The sequence below is a fragment of the Chrysochloris asiatica genome, unplaced genomic scaffold, assembly GCF_000296735.1.
Source record: "Chrysochloris asiatica unplaced genomic scaffold, ChrAsi1.0 scaffold00178, whole genome shotgun sequence".
Classification (NCBI taxonomy): Eukaryota; Metazoa; Chordata; class Mammalia; order Afrosoricida; family Chrysochloridae; genus Chrysochloris; species Chrysochloris asiatica.
Genome location: NW_006408696.1, coordinates 1,880,643 through 1,905,944, shown reverse-complemented (window position 1 = coordinate 1,905,944; position 25,302 = coordinate 1,880,643). Strand labels below are relative to the sequence as shown.

At 49.5% G+C, this 25,302-nt stretch overlaps 1 protein-coding gene across 4 annotated transcripts; it reads right to left on the bottom strand.

Moving 5' to 3' along the window:
• Positions 1-226: 226 nt before the first annotated feature.
• On the bottom strand, positions 227-25,069 carry POLR3E (polymerase (RNA) III (DNA directed) polypeptide E (80kD)). 4 transcript variants are annotated; one of them, XM_006871943.1, is made up of 20 exons: positions 25,011-25,069; positions 23,463-23,513; positions 20,421-20,498; positions 19,698-19,813; positions 19,216-19,298; positions 15,641-15,748; positions 15,305-15,354; positions 14,122-14,241; positions 13,220-13,305; positions 12,946-12,990; positions 12,778-12,869; positions 11,900-12,020; positions 8,613-8,694; positions 7,873-7,932; positions 7,613-7,770; positions 7,088-7,149; positions 6,088-6,599; positions 4,236-4,313; positions 1,007-1,132; positions 270-655 (listed from the first exon to the last, which is right to left on the bottom strand). In XM_006871943.1, exons 1-20 carry the CDS (start codon positions 25,044-25,046, stop codon positions 599-601), a joined length of 2,121 nt encoding a protein of 706 aa, XP_006872005.1. In that variant the 5' UTR covers positions 25,047-25,069; the 3' UTR covers positions 270-598. The 4 variants fall into 4 exon arrangements, with proteins under 4 accessions (XP_006872007.1, XP_006872005.1, XP_006872008.1 ...); XM_006871944.1 differs by having other exon boundaries at positions 599-655; positions 1,007-1,069; XM_006871945.1 differs by lacking the exon at positions 23,463-23,513 and having other exon boundaries at positions 227-655; positions 20,421-20,441.
• Between the last annotated feature and the right edge of the window lie 233 nt (positions 25,070-25,302).

Below are 25,302 nucleotides of genomic sequence, written 5' to 3'. Positions count from 1 at the left end.
TGCTGCGGTTCACGTAAACAGTTGAGACTGCTACATAAAATAGGTGGTTTTAAAAGGTAACGTGGTCACAGAAACCCAACTGTAAAAACCATTTAATTTGGTTTAAGGAAATTGGCAGAAGTCTTACTAGATAGACAATCCAAGACTAAATATTGGCTTCTAGGTATTTTAAATATTAAAAACCTTGAGATTTTATTCACCTTGTAAACATAACTTAGACCTTGTTGGCATTAAGTTTAAAAAGTAAAATATTAAACCATGATTTTCACCATCCTGCCGGTGTCATTATACACTCTCTTTATTGTGAGAATGAACCAAATAAAAAGCAAAATACATCAGGAATTTCAAACTGTACTGCAAAGAAGGTCCCGGCTGGTTCTCTTCTGGGAGTGAGTACCTTACACAGACCCTGCAGTCCGCTGAGAAGGACAGACCACCCCGTCAGTCAGACAGTGCAGTGCCCAGGCGGCGTCATGTCAGTCCCTCTCACCCAGTGTTTCTTCTGGAAGCCAGAGTCGAGACTCCACTTCTCCCTCTGCTGGCTCTGTGGTCCTTCCTTGGGCTCCGATTCATTGGGGCTGGTGGTTTACTATTATGGTCAAGACTGTACTGTCCCTTTAAGGTACCACATGCCACCATAGCTTACACAGCAGTCCTAGGAGGAGAAACCGAGTAAGGGCACATTTTAGCAGGCAGTCACTACGTTCTTTCCAGAGAGCTAAAACTCGAAGTAACATTAATGGATACAATGCTAATGGCAAATCAAGATCTACCTAAAATGATAGTGTGGTCACTTCAGTGTTTTGGCCAGGGATGTTTTAAGAGAAAGGGACTCTAAATGAATGTGCTTCGTAAACACAAAATACAAAAGTTGACCAGAACAAAGTCCAATCAAAGGTGTGTGAAAAATACTGGTACTAGACTAGGGTCCTTTCAATACACTCATTCTTATTGGCCAGAGCAAAAGCTCAGAGCCTTTGGATATTTCAATGCACAAAACAAATACCTTTAGCACTTTATCCACTTCCTGTTTACTTAGATCTTCTCCACACTCTTGAGTCAACCGAGACTGGATCATGTTCCGGCGGACCCGGTAGTTTTTGGAAAATATTTCAAGTAAAACCTGTCGGTGCTTTAAAAACACGCTGTTATTGGAAAGAGTCACTGAAAACAGAAATCTCTCCAAACAAGAAGCCCAAAGCTTGGGCAGAAGAGCCCCACACTGCCATCTATCAGTCTGGCCAATCTGCCTTCTCTCTCCAGACCCCACTAAAACGATGTAGAGAAACACAAGTACACGCCCACCAAAGCAAAAGAACAGATGAAAGGATGATGACAAAAAACAGGTATGAGAACGGATTTCACAAGCAGGGAAAGACAATCAAAAGGCCATAAGAAGGTTGAGCTGGGAAACATGAACTTTTATATATATTTTTTTATAACAATAAAAATAGAGTGCCTGAAGACAGGAAGAGGAATGAGAAGTAGTTGACACTATAATGAAGGCATGGCCACAACAGGATTTGAGGAACGGTAGCGTAGTGGTTATGAAAAGGGCTGCGAACCTTAAGGCCAGTAATTCGAAACTACCAGCTGCTCCGCGGGAGAAAGATGAGGCATTCTGCTCCCGTAAAGATTTACAGCCTCAGAAACCCTGCACAGGGTCGCTATGGGTCAGAAACGACTCGACAGCACTTAACAACAACAAATTACTCCTCAAAGAAAAATGAAATGGAAAGGATGGAAGGTAGTTGAAATTTCCCAAAGGCAGAAATGGTGTTAAATGAGAAAAGAATGGTCTAGCGTGTCCACCATCTGACCTACGGATTACAAATCTATAGAGGAAAAAAAAGAGAGCGAGAAAATGATTTGCCCTTAAAATTCTAGTCCCAAGTAGTAGCTGAGGAAAGTCATTTGAAGACATGGAAAAAATGCAAACCACCTCTGTCCTCTGACAAAAGACTCAGTGAACAGTTGCCACTGGTGAGGCTGAGGCCGTGGGGGAGAGGCTGCAGGGATTCAACCTCAAGAAGGACGTCACTGACCATGTGTGTCTCTTCAAGTGGAAATGACAGAACGTAACCCCAGTATATACGCCGTTCTCCACAAACTGTTTGAGGTCTCTTTGTATATTATTATTGGATTCTGCAGAGCAGATTTCCAGTCAGGATATCATTTTTGTTGTTGTTTTAAGTGCTGTTGAGACAGTTTCGACCCGTAGCGACCCTGTATAGTTTCCAAGGAGCAGCTGGTAAATTTGAACCACCAACCCTGCAGTCTGACACGCATTACCCCACAGCGCTACACCAGGACTCCAGGATACTATAAACAATGATAATTAGTTTAACTACAAACATATCCCTTCTCCCAACATGTTGCTATTGAGTTGATTCAGACCCACGGCGGCTCTGTACAGGGTTTCCAAGGAGCAGCTGGTGAACCTGAACCGCCAACCTTGCAGTTCACACAGCTTTGCAGTCTGGCGCATTAACCCACCCACCCCAAACCCAAACCCATTGCTGTGGAGTCAACTCCAACTCACCCTACAGCACAGGGCAGAACTGCCACAGAGGGTTTCCAAGGCTGTAAATCTTGACTGAGGCAGACAGCCACATCTTTCTCTTATGGGTTCAAACTGTTGGTCTCTGGGTCAGCAACTGAGTGCTTAATGTTTAACCCACTGCACCATGGGAGCTCCTCCCAACACAGCTGAAAATAAACCCTCACCTTCAGGTGTTTAAGAGAAGTCTGGGATGAGGCAGACGAGACAGAACTGTTTTCCATTAAGCTTTCAGTCCTAACTGAGTTTTTAAAAAGCTAGAGACTCCTTACACTGGAAAAAAAACACCCAACAAGATCAGAGTAATCTGAAGTGTGGAAACTCAGGTGCCACCTATTGTGGTAGAAACTTGCTCGGGAGATTGAGCAAAGCCTCTGCCCCTTCTCCTCTCCGCCACTCAGCTCCCTTCTAGGAGGCAAACAGAGACTTCTGCTTATTCTCTCACCACTGTAGTAGGGCAGGGACAATGACAGACTGATGAGTTTTAGGAATCAAATCATCATTTTAAAAGTTTGGGCAAATTCAGGATTTATATGAAACTTCCAGACTGCAAGGTATATGACAAGGTCATTCCACTGTTTGTTAAAACGACCCATTTCCCCCACCGAAAACCCTGAGAAACCCTGGATTCTTGCTGCCAGAGACCCCCCTGGATAATGAGGCTCACCACTGGTTTCTTAAGCAGCTAGGAACTGGTCATCTAGCAGGTATTCTAGAAAGGCAAATACCTCGTACACTAACCGGTACCCACTAAACAAGGGCATTTCTGCCATCGGAGCTTGGCTAAGTGCTTGACCGCCGTTGGACGTACAGTTGAGAAACTCTCTGGGGTGTTTCTAGTCTGTCCCCCAGGGTCACACTGAAGTGGAGCTGACTCGGTGGCAATGGGATGAGTTTTGTTGTTGTTTTGGTCCTGGGGGTTGGTTGATTTTTAAGAAGGTGATTCGGACATCTTTTCTCAGCTGCTTCGTTTTGAGTTGGCTGACGCCCTCCGAGCAGTCAACAGCTGCTGCTTGTCTAACCCTCACCCACATCATCGATCTGCCTCTGAATGACGAACTGACCAGTAGAATTAAATGCTCAACCATTCTATTTGCAAAAGCCCTGGCCAACATCAACATTGGGGCTGGTGGCCCTGCCCGGGGAGGCAGCCCACCCTGACCACTGCTGCTCCAGCTAAGAAAGTGGAAGGAGAGAAGGAAGAACCAATGATGGGCTTGGTCTTTTTGATAAAAATCCCTTTTATAACATGTTCACTAAAAAGCTAAATCCTTCAAAAGACAAAAAGAGGCGATTCTGATACAGCCCTCAAATGGGCATTTGGGAACCACTGGCTTAGGGTAAGGAGTCCTAGTGACTCAGTGGCTAAGCGCTCTGCCCTTGAGAAGAAACATGCAGCAGTCTGCTCCCACAAAGACTTAGCGCCTTGGACACGCTATGGAGCAGTTTTAATCTGTTCTACAGGGTCGGTAGGGACTGCAATTCAACTTGATGGCAACAGGTTTAGGTTTAAACGACAGAAACTTGGATCCAGAATATTTTAAATTGGGAAGGGCTAGAAAATCTGCCACATACATGACTACCCGCTAGCTGAGTGTTGTCTTTCCAAAGTTCTCACCTCTTCAGGTACACTTCCCTGCTCCCAGGGCAGATGGCAGCAGAGGTTAAAACTCACCTGATCGCTCCTCTCTCCAGACTCCCAGAGGGCAAACACCTTCTGTTCATCGGGGGAAGCAGCAGTCTGGGGGGGAAACTAAGCAAGGCCCAGGAGTGAGTCGGTTACTGGTCTTCTGCCCACGGGCTCACCCACGCTGCCCTGCCCCACCCACCAGGGCTTCACAGGGCTTCAATGGCAATGCATACAGCTGTGGCAGGCAATTTGGGGGAAGTTCAGTCTGAAAACCCAGTGTCCTCCAGTCTCATCCCTCCCCCAGAACTCTGTAGCGTACTCACTCCGAGGGGTCCTTTCTATCATTACCCACAAAGGACCGCGTCCTGCCGGACTCCCAAGCAGTCCATGCCACTTGGTTCAGCAGGGTCTAAAGGTGGGCCAGGATAAGGGGGAGCCTGGACCATGGGGTTCGAGTCCTCCATAACACAAGTAACTATAATGGTGACCACCATGTGGGGCTTTAGTATACCTTACTTCCGCCCAGGTTTCTAATAAGCCAATTTGACAGGATCTGGAAGGAAGCGAGGTGTCATGCCTATTGTCTATGAGGAAAATTCAGTTGACTTAATGGCCATGGTTATACCGCTAGAAAGCAACAAAACCAGAAGCTAAACTCAAGTCTTTGCGAGTCTCCTCTCTCTCCCTGGGTCTCACTGTTGTCCTGGGTACAGTTGGGAGAGGGCTGGACAGCTCAGACACCATTATGCCAGGCAGGCACCCAGGTCAGGGTCAGGAGAGGGAGATCAATGAGAACTCCCGAGGGGGTTCTAGCTAGAGGAAGAAACATGGCAATCAGAGATGCAGGGGAAACCCGAGGGAGCCCACTAGATCTCCCCGCGCTTTCTCCCTTGGCCTGGCCCCCTGAGGATTACTGGAGCCTTTTGGATAAGGGCAGCTCCAGAGAAAGGAACCCACCGAGGAGATCTCCCCAAGGAGGCTCCCTGCCACCAAGAGGACCAGGGTCTGCCAGGAAGGCCACATCCCCTGAGACTGCCTGACCCCAGGACACCTCTCATCCTTGTTCCTATTCTTCACATCCACAGGGATTGGCCTTGGCCTCAGATCATCATCCAAGGTGCTTCTGACCGTGGCAGTGGACAGCATCCCTTGGTAAGAGAGGACCACTGGCTGGGCAGAGTCCAGAGGACAGAACAGCCTCCCTTATGTGCAGCCTGCTCTCTGTGCCCCGAGACACTCTCTGATCTGACATAACTCTCTACTTTGGAGCCACTTCCAATAAAAGGGAAAAAGGCTTGGAGTCAGACATGCCAATCACTAGCTCTAAGAGAGGCCTGCCAAAATTGGCCCAGCTGGGGGGTTTGATTGGGAGGCTCTGGTGAGGGGCACAGTTCATCTTAGTTGCAGGAGAGGGAACGTGAGACTTGGACGCATGATACTGAATCTCCCGTTCCAGCCCTAGTGTCTCCTGGGTAAGTGGCCTTCCACTACGTGGTCTTCATCCCATGGACTGTTTCATCAACTGCAGGCGTCAGGGAGGACCGGATGATATTAGAAACGGAATAATTTTGAAAACGGCAAAGTGAATGCGAATGGGTGAGACGCTCTCAGTAGCAAATGAGCAAGAAGGCAAGGAAAGGTGCTCTCCAACACACCTCACTCAGCCCCCACCCCACATCCTCCTGCCAGGAGACAATGAACAGTTTCCAAAGAAGCTGCAGTGCCCAAGGTCACACAAAACCAAGGTCATAGACCCCTTGAAGTTCCCATGCCCTCAAGCCTCTACACAGCTGTTTCCCCGATTTGGGTAGGTGCAGCTCTCCGTGCCCCGGGCTTTCTTGAGAGTTGCAGGGGCCTCGTGGTGCTGCCTACCCCCAAAGGCACACATTCTACTTACAGGCACCAGTATCTGTTTGCAGCCGGCGGCCAGCACCGTGTCCTGCAGCATGCGGTCTGAGATGCCACTGAAGAGTGTGTGGCCAGGCGGCAGGCTGGCCAAGTGCATGTTAAAGAGGCGCTTGAGTTCGCTCAGTGTGAGCACAAACTGTTTCTGGAAGGTGGCCTCCACAAAGGCCCTCAGTTCCCGGGCTACAGGGCTGTGGCCACCGCCTGGGGACGGGTGCCCGTTGAAGCTGTCGCCTCCCGCTGCCCGCCCAGCAGGCAGCCCATTGGCCATACTGCTGTTGGGGCCACTGCTGGGTGTGGTGTCCATAGGCTCCTCCTCAGGCTCATTGTCCTCATCCTCGTCACTCATGGGCTCTTGCTTGACGTGCACGGCAGGCAGGAGGGCGAGGTCCTGCAGCTGCTCCTTCCTGCGCTGTAGCTCGCGGGTCAGCAGCGCATAGTTCTGTTGCACCTGGGTTCTGGCGGCCTGGACCCGCTGATCCCCAGAGACCAGCCCTGTAGGCACTGTGGGGAGAGGGACAGCCCAGCTCAGCGACCCCTGCTGCCAAGGCTCCTCTGCCCTGGGCTCTTCCCTGCATCTCCTCCCAGCAGGCCAGCTGGGGCAGAAGCAAGTGCCTGTCCTTAGCTCTCCCCGCACCTTACTCAGGAGGAGAAGGTAGCCCAACAATAAGGTAGAACTAGAACTGGGGAAAAAATCAACATCAACATGAAGTGAAGGTGGGGTCCTAGTCAATTCCAGCCCACCCTCTTCTGCTGTGGACCCATGAAGGCCAAGTGGTCTCCAGGAGCTGGGCCCCAGACACGCCTGAAGGAGCTCAGCCCTGTCACCGAGGCTGACGCTGAGGCGTTCCTGCTGGAGCTGCCCTCGGCTCAGCGTGTGGCAACGGAAGGGGCACGGCGAGGGCAAGAAAAAGTGAGCACACACCCCCCACCCCCACCCCCAGTCACCGTGCAGATTCGGGGTCTGGCCAGCTCTGGAGGTTCTCACAAACCTGATTTTCCATCCAGCTTCTTTGGCATGGTTTCCTTGACAAGATTATAGACTTTTTCTAATCTGAAAAGAAAGGCAAACCCATTCCATTTTAAGCCACACATTCCCCACCATGTCCCTCACAAAAGCAGCATTCCCTTAAAACTCCTGAAAATCCTGGTCACTGAAGATACCTGCCAGTCCTTCTCCCCGTGCTGCGGACATCTCCTCACCAGGTCCACTTCCACTTGGCATCCCCCAGTGGCCAGAGCAGCAGGCCAGCCTCCCTTCACCTCAGGCCACACACACTCAAGCTCTTGTCCCTGAACACCTCTCTCTTTCCTTTCCATCCTGCCCTTCTCCCAGCTCCTCAGAAGATTCAGACAGACGGACAGACTCTTGCCTCCTCATATGCTGGCTATGATTAGCTGAAGAAAAGGGAAGCAGGACTCTTGGACTCTGGAGGTACCGTTATTGCCAGCCCGTCTTAGTCCTCAGCCTCTTGTCAGCCTAGCTGCCCCCCCGTCCCACCCAACCCTGTTCGTACTTGGCCTGGATGCCCGTCCACAACATGTGCTGCCGCTGAACCACATCCGGATGCTTCTTGATGAACTCGCCATCGTATGGCAGGATGAACTCCCAGCCTTTATTGATCCTCACCACAGCCATGTGCTCCAGAAAGTCCTTCACATCCTCTGCACAAAGCTGGGGGAGGCAGAGAGGTGGTACACAGAGAGCAAAGGGGAGCAGGTCCCAGTACCCCCTCTGCCCCTGGATCCAGGGCAGCCTCAGGAGAACTCTACTCACTTTGGTCACTACTGCCACCTCTTTCCTCACCACCCAACGACTCTGCGTGAACTTCCACATCTGGGAGAGAAAAGCAAATTCATTTCCAGAGGGACCAAGATGACGCTGCTCCTAAGACAATCCCCCAAAGCCACGTGGTTATCCTGTCAGCTGGGATATGGGGACAGAGCAGTGGTCAGTGCCTGGCCCTGACTTACTTGCTGTGTGTGGCCGTACGCAGTCACGTCACTTCAGCCTCCATTTTCTCCTCTGAGAAATGGAGTTCCAGGTCATCTCTTCCAGGTCCCCTCCCCCCCAAGTCTACAAGCTCCCTAGGGCAGAGGAGGGCTCATCTGTTTTATTCACCTCAGTATCCCCAACACCTCTCCGATTCAGCTCAGGAGTCACAGACCCAGAGGCAGGAAGCGGGAGGAAGGCAGACACTTTGAGCTTAGGAGGTGGCTGTCATTTGGGAATGCAGGCCCAAAGGTACCTCAATGGCCTGTTATCCAAGACAGGCAGGAAATCTGGTTTGTATTATGCCTTGATTTATAAAACTCAACAACCAAGTCAACAATTCACAAACGCCTCTCAAAACATGCTCCTTGGCCAGACTTCACCCTCTAGGCTAGAAGTAGAGGAACTCAAAGGGCCTCAGGAGGCTTGAGATCCAGAGGCCAAGGAAGGAGGATAAACATGCCCAGTCTACCCACGGAGGCCTTCCCCCTTTTCTGCCCTCTGCTGGGCCAACAGGTACTCACCACAAAGTCTCGGCCCCGGCAGAGCACCTCAGCAGGCACACCACTGTGAGGGCTGGACGAGTCTCTGGGATACAGGATGTCACTGCCAACAAGAGTGGGGAGTACCAGGTCAGTCCTGCCCTCTCCCTTGGGCTCAGCCTTGGAAGGCCTGGTTGCCCCCAGCTCTAAGGACCAACATATCTGGAGTTCCCTCTCCTCCCTCTGCCTCACCCCCAGGGTCTAGCCTGGCTCCACAAAGAAGCGAGGGAAGGACACCACCCAGGACACTCTGGAAGACCACTAGTCCCCACATGCTAAGGTGCCAGCGCCTGCCCACAGAAACAGGTGGACTATGTGGGCTGAGGCAGAGAGACAGCACCAGCACTGGAGGCTCAGAGAACTTCAGTGGGAAAGGCCCAGAGAGGTGCGTATCCCGGGAGCACTAGGGAAAACAGGAATCTTCACAGCATAATCCAAATCCGAACCCAGCCACACCAGGGAGGCCCCTTTAGTCCTCTGCCACCTTCGCTGGAAGGCTCTGGCTGCTCCCCTCCCTCCTCCTCTTCAGTCCTACCTACCTGGTAACCAGCTAGTACTCATCTTTCACAGATGAGCTCCCCAGCCCTGACCAACAACACTGTCAAGGTTCTGCGGGGACAGGGACGTTGCCTGTGTTGCTCAACTGTGTTCTCAACACCTAGCTGCCACATTTAGAGAAGGTGTCTCTATGTGTGGGGTGAATGAACAAATGTGGCGGAGGCCCTGGATCTCTGTATTTGGCGCACCCACCCTCTATCTCTGTATTTGGCGCGCCCACCCTCTCCCGGCCCTACAAATTACTGGAGGTGGTGGCAGCATCTGAATGAGTGCACAGTGCCTGGCACGGAACAAACAACCACGCTGAATGAACTACGTGTACCTCCTCACAGAGATATAACAGACTACCCAGAAGCCTCTGGTGTAGATGACAATGAGTGGAAAGGTCTGGCAGTCTTCACCTTCAAATCCTAACTACAGATCACACATCACCAGGGGTACATGCAGAGACCCCAAGTCTGAGTCTCCAGGTTCAAGCTCTAGCCTCAGCTTGGTGGCTAGTTTGCTGTGAAATGTGTGGGACGTTTCATTCCCTTTCTGAGCCAGTGAGCCCAAGTGCACCAAGAGAAGGACCCTGTAGCTTCCATCCACTCATTTGAGGGGAATACACACAGGGTGGTCACATGTAATGAGTGGTGGGCTACTGCCATGCTCTCCCACAGCTACAAACAAGGCAACTGGTGCTACAAAACAAAGTTCTGGCATGTTGGTGGCTGGCTGTGTGCCATCGAGTTGGTTCTGACTCGTAGTGACCCTGAAGGTTTCCAAGGCTGTAAATCTTTACAGGACTAGGAAGTCTCTTCTTTCTCCCATGGATCACCTCGTAGGCTTCAACTGCTGATCCTGTGGTTAGCAGCCCAACCGTTAAGTAACCACTACTGTACCAAGGCATCTGTTAATCAGTGAAAGAGCACCACCATGTGGCACTCACATACATTCAACTTTACAATTTACTCAGCCAACCAACTTTGAAATGATGTACTTTTTACAATGAGTTCCTTTTTAAAATTTGGGGTCAGTTCACATTCTGTGAGATCGTTCACCTTATCTTACGTTAAAATGCACTTCAAAAGTGAGTCTTCATTATACTATTTAAATATGCATAAAAAGTAACTATACTGTATTTCCCATGAGCCCCGGTATGGGTTAATGCACCAGACTGCAAAGTCCGTTTGAACTACAAGACTCACCTCACCAGCCGTTCCTCGGAAATCCTATACAGGGTAGCTATGAGTTGAACTGATTCAATTGCACTTAACAAGAACAACCACCATGTCAGGTTGGGCACAGTGCATGCAGGGAAGAGCCAAACAATCTGTTTCCCCTTGCAACTGAGTCTTAATGAAGGGATTCCAGAAAAAAAGAAATCACTGAAAGCCACAAATTCAACACCAATGAACTCCAAAAGGATACAGAAAAAGATATGCACACCTAGGCAAATCTTAATGATACTGTAGAAAACCAAAGAGGAAATCTGGAAAGTAACCAAAAGGAAAAAAGGGGAGCTTATCTGACAAGGAGCTCTGGTAGTGCAGTGGTTATGAATTGGGCTGCGAACCGAAAGGTCAGCAGTCCAAAACTACCAGCTGCTCTGCAAGAGAAAGATGAGGCGTTCTGCTCCCGTAAAGATTTACAGCCTCGATAACCCTGTACAGGGTCACTATGAGTCGGAACCGACTCCACGGCACACAGCCACCGCGACCATCTGACAAGTAGTTTTGTCAACAAAAACAATGTCAGAATACAGGCAGTCTCTGACTTCCAATGTATTCATGTTACCCTGAACCACACTTATGATTAACCCATGTTTTTTTTTAACACATTTTATCGTTAATAAATATAATGCAGTACACAGTTTTCTGATACCATTCTCGTAAGTTCACTCACACACGTTCAATTTTATAATTTACTATTCAAAACAAAACTGTATAACTGACTTACATCAGAACTGACTTATGACAGAATTGTCAGAATGTAACATTTTAAGAGTTGAAGACAACTTACAGTAAAGTTTTATCAATGTGCTGAAAGAAAATCATTATCAACATGAGTCTCTTCCCAATAAAAATGTCCTTAAATACAGAAAAAACCATCTCCAGATAAACAAAAAACTAAGGAAGGAGATTCACATGGCACCTGAGGGCACACACAGCCATCTTTGTGCAGATTATTCCAGATAGAACCCCATAAGGGAATGATGACCAGAATTAGAGAGTAAGTATGTGACTACCTCTAAAGAATATTTGCTAGCTAATATAATGCTATTGCAAGGCTTCAAACAGAAGGACTATTAAAGTACACAAATACAACAGCATAAGTTGGAATTTTCTTGGGAAAGAGTAAAAAAAGAGCAATCAATATTAAACTGTCATGAATACATGCTGAAATCGGCAGGATAATCACTAAGAGTTCAGAGGAAAAGAACTTTCGAGGAAGGGGGGGAAATGGATAATAAAAATGAAGTTCAGTAGAAGGCAATCATTAATATAAAATGCAAAACAGGCGTGGCACTGTGGGTTAATGTGCTGGACCACAAGGCTAGTGGTTCAATCTCACTAGCTGCTCCTTGGAAATCCTATACAGGGTTGCTATGAGTTGGAACTGACTCAATGGCACTTAACAACAACAGGCACTACCATACATTTAAACACCAAATGCCAGTAATTTCAATGGATTTAGTGCTCCAGTTAGGAGGCTACAGATGAACTTACCTCTTCACCACCCAGTTTCCTTGGACTAACATCGCCACCTTCTGGATGCCACGCAGAACAGCCACAGGATCGACAGAGGGGCCTAGTAGGCTCATCAAGTTGGCAAAAGGCATGACCTTCACTGAGGAAGACGCAGGAGACAAAGGGGAGAAGGGCCTGGGTCCTAATCTCTCCTAACCTGAGTCCTCTTAGCTTCCAACTCACACAATATCCCAGAACGTGCATCCCAACACTGACATCAGTAACACCATTGGCTGATCCTCACTGCCTTCTCACTCTCACCACATGCTGGGCACTGAACCATCAGCTACTTTATGAAGAAGATTCTATTATTACTCTCATTTTACAGAAGACCGTCACACTCACCCAAGATGGCACAGTTAATGAGTGGAGAGCCCGGGTTTAGGGCCAGAACATCTGGCTCTATAGTCTGTGCCCTTAATCACAATGCTCTGCTGGTCTGCCAGCCTCCCGAGCCCCCAGAAAGGCAGCCTGTTGCTTTCTGTACTCCAGGGGTGAGCTTAAGGATTAGGCCCTGAGGTCAGTGCATGAGGTGAAACCGAGTACCGAGCCCATGTGCAGGGAAACGCTTCCTTCGGAGAGGAGCTGTCTTTACGTCAGCCTCCATACTAGGACCTTTGGAGCCTATCTTGGAATCCTGAGGTCTTTTCACAGATAAACCCTGTACAGGGTTTCTGAGATTGGCTGGTAGGTTTGAACCAACCACCCTGTAGTTAACAATCCAGCGCTTATCCTACAACGCCAAACTGGGACTCTACAACAACCCCAAGCACATACCCTCCCAGAGCAAGACAGAGCAGGACAGCTATTAGGTCAAGCAGCCTTAGTGCCCAGGAGGACAGAGGAGGCCCACTCACCATTCTTCATCAGGATCTTGATCTGATCGGCCAGGGGCAGGGTGCGAAGCTGGGTCATGGACAGGACATTGCTGGGGGCCACAGGCTCGTCTCTATTAAAAACAAAGGTGATGGGTTAGAGCAAGTCAGCTGGGGGAGAGAGGGGGCGTCCAGCCCAGCCCTACTCACTTCTTCTCCTCCTGGCTGGGTGGCATCAGCATCATGAGGTACTCACTATGGGGGAGAGGGCAGAGTCAGGGACTCCTAGGCCCCAGGGTTCCACCCTACCCGTGAACATAGGCTGAAGGGTTGGGGGTGGAGCAGACAGAGGACATACTCTCAGAACCAAGAGCTTACCCCTTCCATGCCACTCCCTCCCCACACTCAAGGCCTGGAAGAAGTCCTCACACCAGAATCCCCCAGGCCCAGCATCGCTCCCCCACCCTGCTCTGGCCAATCCCACCTGGGTGACTTGATGAGCTCCGTGTTCTCAACCCCGCCGGAGCCCTGGCACAGCAGGTACTGGCGCTCGTACTCAGAACGGCTATCCTGTCGGAGAGGTGCAGGGCTGTGTGTCAACAGCTAAACACATGCACTAATGCAGGCGCCCTCTAAATAACTCCACAAGGCTGTTGATGCTGCCATGTGACATCGCATCAGCTCTGACTCACAGCAACCCTGTATAAGGTTTCTGAGATCGGCTGGTGGGTTTGAACTGCCAACCTTTTGGTTAGCAGCCCAGTGCTTACCCTACAGTGCCAAACCAGAGCTCTACACGGTAGGTACTATCATTCTTGTTTTACAGACCAGGAAACTAAGGTGCAGGCAGAGCTGCTGCTAGGTAACTTGCCCGAGGTCATACAGAAGGAAACGGCAGTTTTCTGGCAATCTGACCCCAAGTCTAAGGCAAGTTCCAGAGAAATCAGGAGTTGCTCTTCCACAAGCAAATGTCAGGGAGCCTCTGAGAGCTAACACTGTTGCTTTCCGTACTCCATGGGTGAGCTTAAGGATCAGGCTCTGAGGTCAACGCATGAGGGGAAACCGAGTACCGAGCCCGTGGCAGCTGGCCACTCCCCAGTGGAGCACCTGGGCCAGGTGGCAGGAAAAATATATAACCAAACTCCGACCCTCTCCTGGTGCAGCAAGATGCTCTGACTTGGGGAGAGGGTCCAGACATCTTCAACTCCTGCTCCCTCCGAGGCACACAGCAAGTGGAGCCGCTGGAATCGGGGCAAACTGCCTGCAGAATCTCAATTCTCTCTGGTGCTATTACCACAGGGCCCTAGCTGAAGTGTCAGTAAAAGGTGAGACCCCATGCAGCCCCCTGGCTTTGCTCCCACCAGCGCACCCTGAGGCCCGGCTCACCCTGAGGCCATAATAGTGCAGGTGCACCCAGGGCTCCTCAGCATGCTTCTTCTGGAGGAACTCGTAGGACTGAACTCGGCGCTGGCGGGCCTGCTCTGACTCAGGCCGGGAGAACCGCACCTGGGGGAGGGAGGGAGGGAGAGGAAGGCTGATACCTGTGAGCCTTCCTAAGCTCCTCTCAGGTCAGAGAACCCCACATACAGGGCCAGTTTCCATGCCTCCCCCTCCCCCCCCCCACCCACACACAGGCTGCCTTACACACACACACCCCAGCCCCCCCCCACACACACACACAGGCTGCCTTTTACATTCAAGCCTGTTTGCAGGTCCTCTTGCTTTTGCCTGCCCAGCTTCCATCCAGTTCACCCTCCCTTGAACTTCTCAATATTGTGGGCTAATACGTTCCATGTTTGTTTAAGTCCGTTTCTGTGGCTAACAGAGTCCTGAAGGACTCCAAGCCCTGGCTGACCTCCCTCCCCTGAGAAACGGACCTGGATGAGCGATTTGGTCAGATTTTCAAATCCTGGGGGGGCCACAGTGAGAAGGGTGGTTCCCCCACATCAGTCACGTCAGTACTGGCACCATTTTCAATTTCAGACAAACATTCCTCACAACTTGAATCACACTGGGTACCACATGTGTCAACACTTGTATAGTATTTTCCCTTAAATAGACCCATTTTAACCTAAATTTACTTAAATATCACAATCCAAATCACGTAACACAGGGTAGAACTGTCCCACAGGGGTTTCTTGACTGTAAGCTTTATGCAAACAGGTAACTAGAACTTTCTTCCCAAGCACCAAGGGGTGGGTTGAACCAAGGTTATTAGTGGAATGCAAACCATTTGTACTACCCAAAGTCTGGTTAAATAGGGCAGAGATCCCTAACAACAGAAACTATAAATAAACGCAAGACCAATATTCTTTTCATAAAAATCCAGTCCCATGTGCCTTGCTTCCTCCTCCCAGGCAATTCTACCTAGCCCCGAGGTCCAATCTCCAGCCAGGGCCATTACCTTCCTTACAGCTCAGCAGGGCCCAAGCCCAGCAAGAAGGCTCAGCAGAGGAAGCCATCCAGGAACAGCCTCACCCAGAGCCACTTCCTGGTGAGGCCCTGGTGAGCTGCGTACAGCCAGCCACACGCCTCCCCACTGCTCCACTCTTTCAGGGCCAGCACTCACCGTAATCTGCTTAACATCTTCTTCAGCCTCATCCTGTGAAGAGTCTCCAGCTATAAAAGAAACGAATCCTAGCTTGCAGGTTGTGCCTCTGGGATGCCAGGCAGTGGGGTCAGTCAGGGGCATTTGTTCATGGCTGAAGACCAGCCTGGGGGAAAGGGAGCTATGGACATCTAGTGGGTGGAGGTCAGGGATGCCTCTGAACATCCTATTGTCCCCATAATTCAATCCCTTCAATGCTATCTCCCATGACCACCGATCCTGCCAAGGCACAGACAGACAGGCAGGCAAGGAGGCAAGCCGACAGACAGACAACAGAGCTGGGGCCCCGGAACTCACCCTCATTGGCTGCCTCCCTCTCTCGGTGTTTGGCGTCAGCTTTGTCCAGGTACGAGAAGCTGGGTCGTAACTGCAGGATGCCATGTAAAGGTGTCAGGTGGAGCTCACCTAGCAGAGGAAGAAGGGCAACCCAACTAGGAACGGGGCCGACCCACCCAGCTTGGTTCAGGTAACTTCACCAAGGGTCCAGGGCTCTTCTGGAAGCCTAGGCCAGCCATCTCTCTCTCCAGTCTATGGACCTGACAGATCCCAGAACTCTGGGGTTAACAAGTTACAGTCATTCTGGGTCAACCTGGTCCTGGAGGAATAGCAAGCACACAACCTGAACCAGAGTGTGCCCCTGGGCTCCTCTGGGCAAACATGCTTGCTTCAGGGCTGCATTCAAGTCCTACAGGGCAAGTGTTCCAGGAATTCCCAGTTCTAGCCAACAATGTTCTGGCTAGAGTGAGCAAGCACACCTGCTCTCCCTTCCTCCAGGCCCAGAACTACCCTCCCCTCAATGTACACATTCACACTTCCGCCTTCTCAGCCTATCGGAGGCCCACGGTCCCTTAAAGAATACTAGTGCAATGTGGCTGGCCAAAGAGCCCCAAGGAACCTGATAAGCTTCCCCATGGTCTCTGATGCAGGGCACACACACAGCTCCTAACTGGGGAGGCAGTGTAAAGACAAATGATGCCAAGCAAGCCCATGCAGACTTGAAAGAGAAGCAAGCAGGGCACTACCTGCACACATGGCTCTGTGAAAGCTCTCTGGGCTCAGAGCAGGTAGAAAGCTCTTGATAAGGAGTAAATGAAGGAATGACCCTGGTGCCAAGAACATGGCTGTAAAGAACTGTATCCTTGAAACACTGGTTGTTCAAAAACATTCATCATCAAAAAGAACATTTCAAGATATATATCCTGAAGTACAACGCTACCTGTGATAGGATAATATCCATACGCCTATAAGGAAGAGCCGTTAATATCACTTTTATTCAAATTTATGCACCAATCACTAAGGCCAGTGAGAATGAAATTGAAAAATTCTACCAACTTCTTCAGTCTGAAATTGATCAAACATACAATCAAGACATACTGATAATTAGTGGTGAAACAACTGGAAACAAAGAGGAAGGAGCAGTAGTTGGGAAATATAGCCTTCGCGACAGAAATGATGCCGGGAATCACATGACGGAATTGTGTAAGATCAATGACTTACTCATTGCAAATAGTTTTAAACAATATAAAAGGCAATTATACACATGGACCTCACCAGATGGAATACACAGAAACCTAACTGATTATATCTATGGGAAGAGACAATGGAAACACTCAGTATCATCAGTTAAAACGAGGCCAGACTGGAAAAGACCATCAATTGCTCAGATGCAAGTTCAGGCTGAAATTAAAACAAGTCCACAAAAGCCACTCTGTGACCTTGGACATAGCCCACCTGAATTCAGAAACCATCTGAAGAACAGATTTGCTGTATTAGACACTAATGACTGAAGACCAGAAGATGACACCAAGAACATCATTCACAAAAGCAAAAGGTCATTAAGAAGACAAGAAGGAAAAGACCAAATGGGATGTCAGAAGAGCTCTGAAACTTGCTCTCCAGCGTAGATGCCAAAATGAATAGAAGATACAAAGAAGTAAAAGAGCTGAATGGAAAATTTCAAAGGGCAGCTCAAGAAGATAAAGTAGAGTATTCTAATTAAATATGCAAAGATTTAGAGTGGGAAAACCAAAAAGAAGAAAACGTTCAGCATTTCTTATGCTGAAAGAACTAAAGAGAAAATTCAGGCCCCAACTTGCAATACTGAAAGATTCCATGGGCAAAATATTGTATGATGCAGAAAGTATCAAAGAAGACTGATGGTACCCACAGTGGCTACTTCATATATTCCGTGTTCAACCATTTCAACAGGTAGTATCTGATCAAGAACTCATGGTACACTGACGAAAAACAAGACTCCAGGAACTTACTGAAAACAAACTGCAATCTTTCAACACACTGATGCAGCACTGGAGGTGCTCACTCATTTCTGCCAAAAAATTAGGACGATAGCTACCTGGTCAACAGACTGCAAGGGATCCGTATTTGTGCCCATTCCAAAGAGAAGTGACCCGACGGAATGTGGAAATCATTATACAATATAACATGCAAGTAAAATTTTGCCTAAGGTAATTCATTCAGCTGCAACAACAGTGTATCAACAACAAACTGCCATGTAGCATTGCTGACATCAGATGGATCTTGGTGGAAAGATGAGAATAGCAGGATATTTACCTGTGCTTTACTGACTATGCAAAGACTTTCAACTGTGTGGATAATGACAAATTGTGAGAAGATATTTCAGAATACTTGACTGTGTTCATGAGGAACCTATACATAGACCAAGAGCAGCTGTTAGAACTGCTCAAGAGCAGAACAAGGGGACACCGAATGGTTTAAAACCAGGAAAGGTGTGAGCCAAGAATGTATTGCACCATATTTATTCAATCTGTATGCTGAGCAAATTATCCAACAAGCTGGAATATATGAAGAAGAACGTGGCATCAGGAGTGGAAGTAGACTCATTAACAACCTGCAGTACGCAGATGACACAATCTTGCTTGCTCAAGGTGAAGAGGACTTGACGTACTTACTGATGAAGATCAAAGACTACAGTCTTCAGTATGGATTATACCTTAACGTAAAGAAAACAAAATCCTAACATCCGGACCAGTTCATAACATCATGATAAATGGAGAAAAGACTTTAAGTTGTCAAAGACATCACTTTCCCTGGAGCTACTGTCAACACTCATGGGAACAGCAGCCAAGAAATCAAGCAACATATTGCATTAGGCAAAGCTGTTGCACAAGACTTCCTAAAAGCGTTCAAGAGCAAAGACAGCAGTTTGAGGAGTAAGATGCGCCTGACCCAAGCTATGGTACAGACTGTAGAGGAGTTGGTGTATCTGAGTTATGATGGTGAAGGAGAGTGTTAAAAGTACCATGGACTGCCAGAACACATCTGTATTGAAAAAAGGATAGCCAGGATGCTCCTTGGACTCCTACTTTGGACACATTCTCAATAGGGACCAGTCCCTGAAGAAGGACATCATGCTTGGGAAAGAGGAGGGCGAGTGCAAAGAGCCCCCAGTGTGATGGATGGCATAGTGGTAACAGCAATGGGCGGAAGTGTGAGGATGGCACAGGACTGGCAATGTTTCGTTCTGGTAAGCGCAGGATCTCTATGCAATGGGACAGTTAGGAATAGTCATTAGGTTACAGACACAAGTCCCCAAGGGTCCGACGTCCCAGACTACAGCCGCTTATTTGTCATCAGCAGAAAGATGGCTGCTCCCCTCCTCTCCACTGCCTGATACCTGGTCCTGCTTCACAGCTGCCCACCCCCAGCAACTCCACACACAAGAACTTCCACCGCCTGCCCAGCCACTGGGGGGTTTGTGGACAATGAGGGAGAAGCAGACACCAGGTGAGGTACTGTCGTCTCCCTGTCAGTGTCCGTTCCGACCTCACCCTCCTCGCCCCCCAGTGCTGTTGATGAAGTAAGTTCTAGGAACCATGGCAGGGCTCCATTACCTTTCCTGTAGAGTGCAGCCGCATAGCGGGCTGTGTTACTGGTGGTCTGGGATGAGCAAAATGTCTGCTTGTCCATCAGCTTCCTAGGAGCACAGGGAGAACTGAGTCAAATGGGAGAGGCTCCAGAGTACAGCCCATGCCACTTGACTCCCAAGGCCAGGCGATGTGCCTCAGGAGTGGAGTGGAGACTTGAGATTCCAGCGTTGTCATCAGGTGTGTGGACCAAAAGACGAGCAGTGGCATATGGGCCAGGGTCCAGCCAGAGAACTTGGCAGGAAGAGCAACTCAGAATGCGTTCTGGAGGAAGGGCCTACGGCACACGTGCATGCGCATACACAGAGTGCAGCATGACCTCTGGACAGATGGTGGGGCAATGACATAAAGCTAGGACACGGGGGGAGCCAGCAGTGGGCTGGAAGGGACTACACTGATGCTGTATGTGAACACCTCGGCTCAGAGGGCTCACGGGCCTGTGAACTCACGAGGAATAGGTGCTGCTCTCGTCAGTGCAGGTGCCATCCACATTCAGCGCTATCTGCTCCCCTTTGCTGCGGCAATAGTTGGGATTCAGGGTGTCGATGGCCATCTCAAGCTCTACCTGCAGGGACCAAGCATCTGCTATGAGAACCCCCAGGCACAGCTCCCAAACCCCCCATGGCCAGCTGTTATACTGACACTGGTGTTGTTCCCCTAGGCTCCTAGGCCACACACTGGAACACCAACATCAGTGCCACAGGGCTGCTGATGGCACACTCCACACCCAAAGAGCTAAATGAGGTGCCAACACTAACCAACCAAGAGGTTTCTCAAAAGTCCGTATAACCAACTGTGCTTGAAAGCTCAGCAGAGCTGGCAACACTTACGAGCACCTCCGGGTGGCATCATTGGCAGGGCAGGGCAGATGGCCCCTCCTAGATACCACACACACAGGCCCGAACCTACATCTTTATCCCACTTCTTCCTGGGGAATGTATTTGGGCCCCATGCGCCACACACATCTGACCCCATTGAGTCACTAACCTAGCTTGAGTCTCGTCCTTCCTGACCGTGTTGGAGCAGCCCACCCCCTTTCTTTCTGGAAACTCTTGCTTTGTTGAGCATTCAAGTCCCTAGTAAACAGATGGTTCCCTTTTAACTCTGCAACCGTCCCTGTTCTGAGCTTCCAGTTCCTTCCTCCCTCATCCCATGCAAGAGGGCAAGCCCACCTTCTGTTGCTTAGGCTTGATCTTGGCTGAGAGGTGGGGAATGTCATTGTAGGGCATCGAGGCTGGGCGCACGGGGTACTGGAAAGGGAAAAGGAGTCATCAATCTATGCTGCTCAGCCCCCAACCAGAGCTGAGCTCCTGGGGCCACACTCCTCTCTCCTCTAGACCCAAAGACCCCAGGGTCCCCACCAGCCTGGACATACGGCTCTGCCCCATTCTCATAGGCCTCACCTAGCCACCACCTCCTTCCCAAGGTCAATTTTAGAACATCTTTGATTTTCAGGGACTAGGACCCCAAAGGAGCCTAGTGTGCACACCCAGCAGGTTCTAGGGACCCAGGGAGGGCTGTGAGTCAAGAGTAAGGATCGGTCTTCATTCTAGGAACCAGTTCTCAGGGCACATGAAGATAGGACAGGTTCAATCAGACAAGGAAGAAGAGGGAAACTGCAAGATGGGTGTTTGAGAACTCGCATCATTCTACTTTTATACATGTGTGAACATCTCCATAAGAAAAAGAGAGACGGGAACTGATCTGGCGAGGCGCTGACCCTAGTCTGGACCTAGCTCTCTCGCACACTGTTCTACTGGGTTAGGATTTAGACCCATCCTGTCCCGTGTACACCCTCAGAGAGCTCTGGCCATCACAGCCTTGCATTACCACTGGAAGAGTCTGCTGGAGATGTGGGAGAATGTGTACTTTTAGGGGACTGTTTTAGATTAGCTACATTCTAGCCCCAAGAGTCCTGGTGTGGCACAGTGGGATAAGCACTGGACCTCAAAGTCACTCCTCAGACAGCCTACACTGTGGTCGCTATGAGTTGGAACAGACTCCACAGCACTTAGCAACAACAACAAAGCCCAAGGAAAAGGTTTTTCCCTAGAAACTCAGTGAAATAGCCATAGTGAACCCTTCCTGCATTCTGGGCTGGAGCTTGAGAGTGGCTAGGAAGTGCAGAGGTAGCTGTAAATGAGAAACAACACAGGCAGGGACAAGCCCCCTAACCAGCCATGACTGAGATTCTCTGACCTTAGACTGGGAAAGGTGGTAGGGACAGGCCCAGGTTCTGGAGTCAGACAGGCCTGGGTTCTGGTCCCAACTCCACCACCGAACATTTGAAAGACCTTGGCAAGCTCCTCGCCTCCCAGTACGCACTAGTCTCCTCACCTCATGGGGCTGCTTTGAACTACAGGAACTGACACTGGCCCAGGGTCACACACACCATGGTGACACGTGGACTTGCCACCGCCAGGCCCCATCATTCTGCAGTCAGGGAAGCAGGTGGAGACTGCCCAGTGGCAGGCAGGAGAGGCTTCCTGCCCCCAAATCCAAGTCTCGACTCAGTGCATAACCACCAGCTCCCTGTGCAAATTACCAGCCAATTCCTGCCTCATCTTCTCATATGCAAAATGGGGCAAAATACTTTTAATAACTTCATGGGCAAGAATGTAAATGGTGTAAGACTAGCCTTCTTCAAAAAGTTCCACACAGTGAGGATGTTGTTGGTAAGTAAGTGTTGTCGAGTCAGTTCCAAGTCACAGCATTTCTGAATAGGGTTTCTGAGGCTATACAGCTTTGCGGCTGCAGTAAGCCTCATCTTTCTCCTACAAAGTGGCTGGTGGGTTCGAACTCCACCTTTGTAGTTGGTAGTCCAGTGTTTATCATATAGCACTACCACACTCCCCAGAATCACCATATTGTTGTTAAGTGTTGTTGAGTTGGTTCTGACCCACAGCAACCCTGTATAGGGTTTCTGAAGAGCAGCTGGTGAGCTTGAACCGCCAACCATGTGGATCAAACTGACCCTGCAGTCCAGTGCATTAACCCACAGTGCCACAGGGTCCAGTGATTGCACTTCTAGGTATAAAGTCAGGAGAAATGAAAGCTTATGTCCACACAAAACTTGGACACAAATTTTCACTGCAGCATTTTTCACAATAGAGAAGATGTGGAAAGAAGCCAAATTTCCATCAATAGATGATGGATACACAAATGAGGTTCGTCACACAATAGAAGAATTAGCCATAAAAAGGAACCCTGAAACCTTTATGCCAAGAGAAAGAAGTCAGGCACAAAAGGCCTATATTGTGGGATTCCATTTACATGAAATGTTCTGAACAGGCAAATCCAGGGGCTGAGGAAGGAAGGGAGTGAGGAGAGAATTGGGGCCGACTGCTCCAGGTACAGTTTCTTTTAGGGAAAACAACAAGTGTCCTAACATCAGACTGTGGCGATGCCTTGTACAGCCCTGTGACACACAGAAACACCCTCAACTGGGCTTATGTGGAGGAAGTGTGTGCAGGTGAATTCTAGTTCAGCGGGGGAGAAAAGGGGTGCTGGGAAGTGCCGCTGAGTTGGTTCCAACTCTCAGCAACCCTGTACAGGGTTTCTGAGGAGCAGGTGAAGGGTTTGAACTCCTGACCTTGTGGTAACCCTACAGCACCACACCAGGAGTCCTACAGCTCAGCACAATAGTTATGTGAGGATTGAATGAGTTTATATGTCAATGCTATAACCAGGGCCTGCACACAGTCGGTGCCTAACACAGGCCAGTCAGGAGGGAAGAGGGACGCGGGTGGCAGGACTGCCCCAGACCTGTTGTTCACCCTCCAGTAAGTGCCCTCTCGGAGCCTCAGTAACAACACGTTATTCTCCATCAACGCCACGTTGCCAGTCAAGGCTCTTAAACACTTTAGTAAGGATTGCTTCAATCCTCACAGGGATCCTTGAGGACCATTTTGTAAATGAGGAAACAGAGGCACGGAGAACTTGCCCACAGGCTCATGTCTACATTGTGAGGAAGCTGGACTTCAAGGCCAGCACCCTGACCCCAGAGCCAGCTTAGAACCAGCACCCCATGTAGCCGTTGGCTTGGCTTTCCCGTCTCCAAATTGAGATTTCTCTAAATCCACCCATTAGCCCAGGGAACTATCTAACACACACACACGCATCCCTAGAAGTCCAGCAAGGTGGACATTCGCCATCACTCCCTGTCCACAACGTACTGTACTTGCTTTGCCCCCAACTTTAAGCCCCATAATTACCTGGAACAGGTAGAGCTTCTCTGCAAGACTTTTGGCCAAGTACACGTCGATCTGGAAAGCAAGGAAAGAAGACTTAAACAGGAGACAGAACCCAATGTCCTACCTGCCTCAGGCATGTACCTGAATTTCAAGAAAGGGCAGGGACTCAGAGAGGCAGGCTGGGGGAGAGGAAATATCATAACTCTTGCTACAAACAAAGGGAACCAAGTCTCTAATCTGGGTATGTCTAGAGCCAGCAGGTCAGGATTCTGTTCCTACAGCTCCCAGGGGACCAGGACAAGTGTGGGTCTGGTACCCCAGCCCAGGTCACCATAACCCAATAAAAGTGGACCTTCCCCCAGATTCCCAGTTCAGGATGCTCCCTAGGAGGAGGTGGCACCTGCAATGACCTTTAACACTGTCTTAATGTGATGTTGAAGGTCCTGCCTCAGCACACTTAACAGTTTACCTTCCTGTTTTCTAGCTCCTCACATGAAACAAGCTCTTTTCCACCTCTGGGTCTTTGCACATGTTGTTCCCTTCATCTCGAATGCTCTTCCCACATGCCTCCCAGAGCTGGTTCATCCTTAAGGACTCAGTTGAACCACTAGTTTGTTCAGGAAGCGTTCCAGGCTCCTGAATTGCAGATGACGCCCACCTCAGTCTCAAGACTCCTGCAGGCTTCCCTCTCCCCCAGCACCCATCATCCTCACGGTAATTCCTGTTACAGCAGCGGAGCCACAGGTAATTATATCAGCACCTCTCCAAAAGAAAACAAGAATTACCCTCATTCATCATGAGAGACCTCCTTGTCCCTTTTAACTATCCTGGTCTCCACAAATAGGCGGTCAAAGTCAAATGCAGGGAATTTTTGCCTTGTGCCTTCCAAATGTCTAGAGTTAGAACCTTTTGACTTCTGACTCTGGAACCTACCACTACCTGCCTTCCTTGTCCTTTTCACCCCTCAAGCTCCTGAGGGCTGTATCCAGCCCCAGCAAAGCAGCTATCAGATCCACTCACTCATCAGACTAATTACATGCAGGCACTGCACTTGACACTACAGATACAACTGTGAACACAACCAAACCCCTGCCCTCAGGCAGCTTATATTCATATTCTCCTGGAAGGAGACAGACCATAAACAAATAAACTATGTCTAGGCAATGTTAGTGGGAGAAAGATGAGGCTTTCTGCTCCCATAAAGATTTACAGCCTCAGAAACCCTGTGCAGGGTCACTATGAGTCAGAACCGACTGCATGGTAGTTAAAAACAACAACAGGGGATGCTAGATGCTAAGGTCAAGGAAAGGGGACAAGAGAAGGGAATAGGAGAAGGATGCCACCCAAAGTAGAGTGTTCAGGGAAGGTGTTAAGGGGATATCTGATCAGAGACCTGAGGGAAAAAGAGTTCTAACAGAGGGAACAGAAAGGGCTGAGGGTACCTTAGAGGCCCACAGGTCCCAAACTGGTCTGGGAAGGGTTAGCAAAGATCCAGTCCTGTTGTCTGCAGCCCTGGGTCCAGACACTTCTCCTTACCACCCTGGGCACAAGGCGGAGACCAGCAATTACCTCCTGTACAACTGGGTCATCCTCTTCATTGGCCATACTAGGGGCGAGCCAGCTGTGTAGTCCTTGGATTCAACCTGCAAAGAGGAGGAGGCCTGGACCATCAGTTAGTCATTCAAGCAACACTTCTAGGGTACCTGCTCTGCAGCAGGTTTGCACTGGGAGTAAGGAGCCTGAGACAAATAGAAACTGACCTTTCTACATCTGTTAGGAGTCAGCAGCAGAGAGACAACTAAATACCCCATCCGCCAAAAGAGAGAGAAGGTCAGAAATAACCAAGCAATGGGTGCATATG

Coding starts and splice junctions, on each gene's coding strand:
- POLR3E (XM_006871943.1), bottom strand. CDS start 25,046: ATGGCCAATGAAGAGGATGACCCAGTTGTACAGGAG. Junction 12,991..13,219: donor GAGCTCATCAAGTCACCCAG/GTGGGATTGGCC, acceptor TCTCCCCCATAG/TGAGTACCTCATGATGCTGA. Junction 7,771..7,872: donor AGGTGGCAGTAGTGACCAAA/GTGAGTAGAGTT, acceptor TGCCTCCCCCAG/CTTTGTGCAGAGGATGTGAA.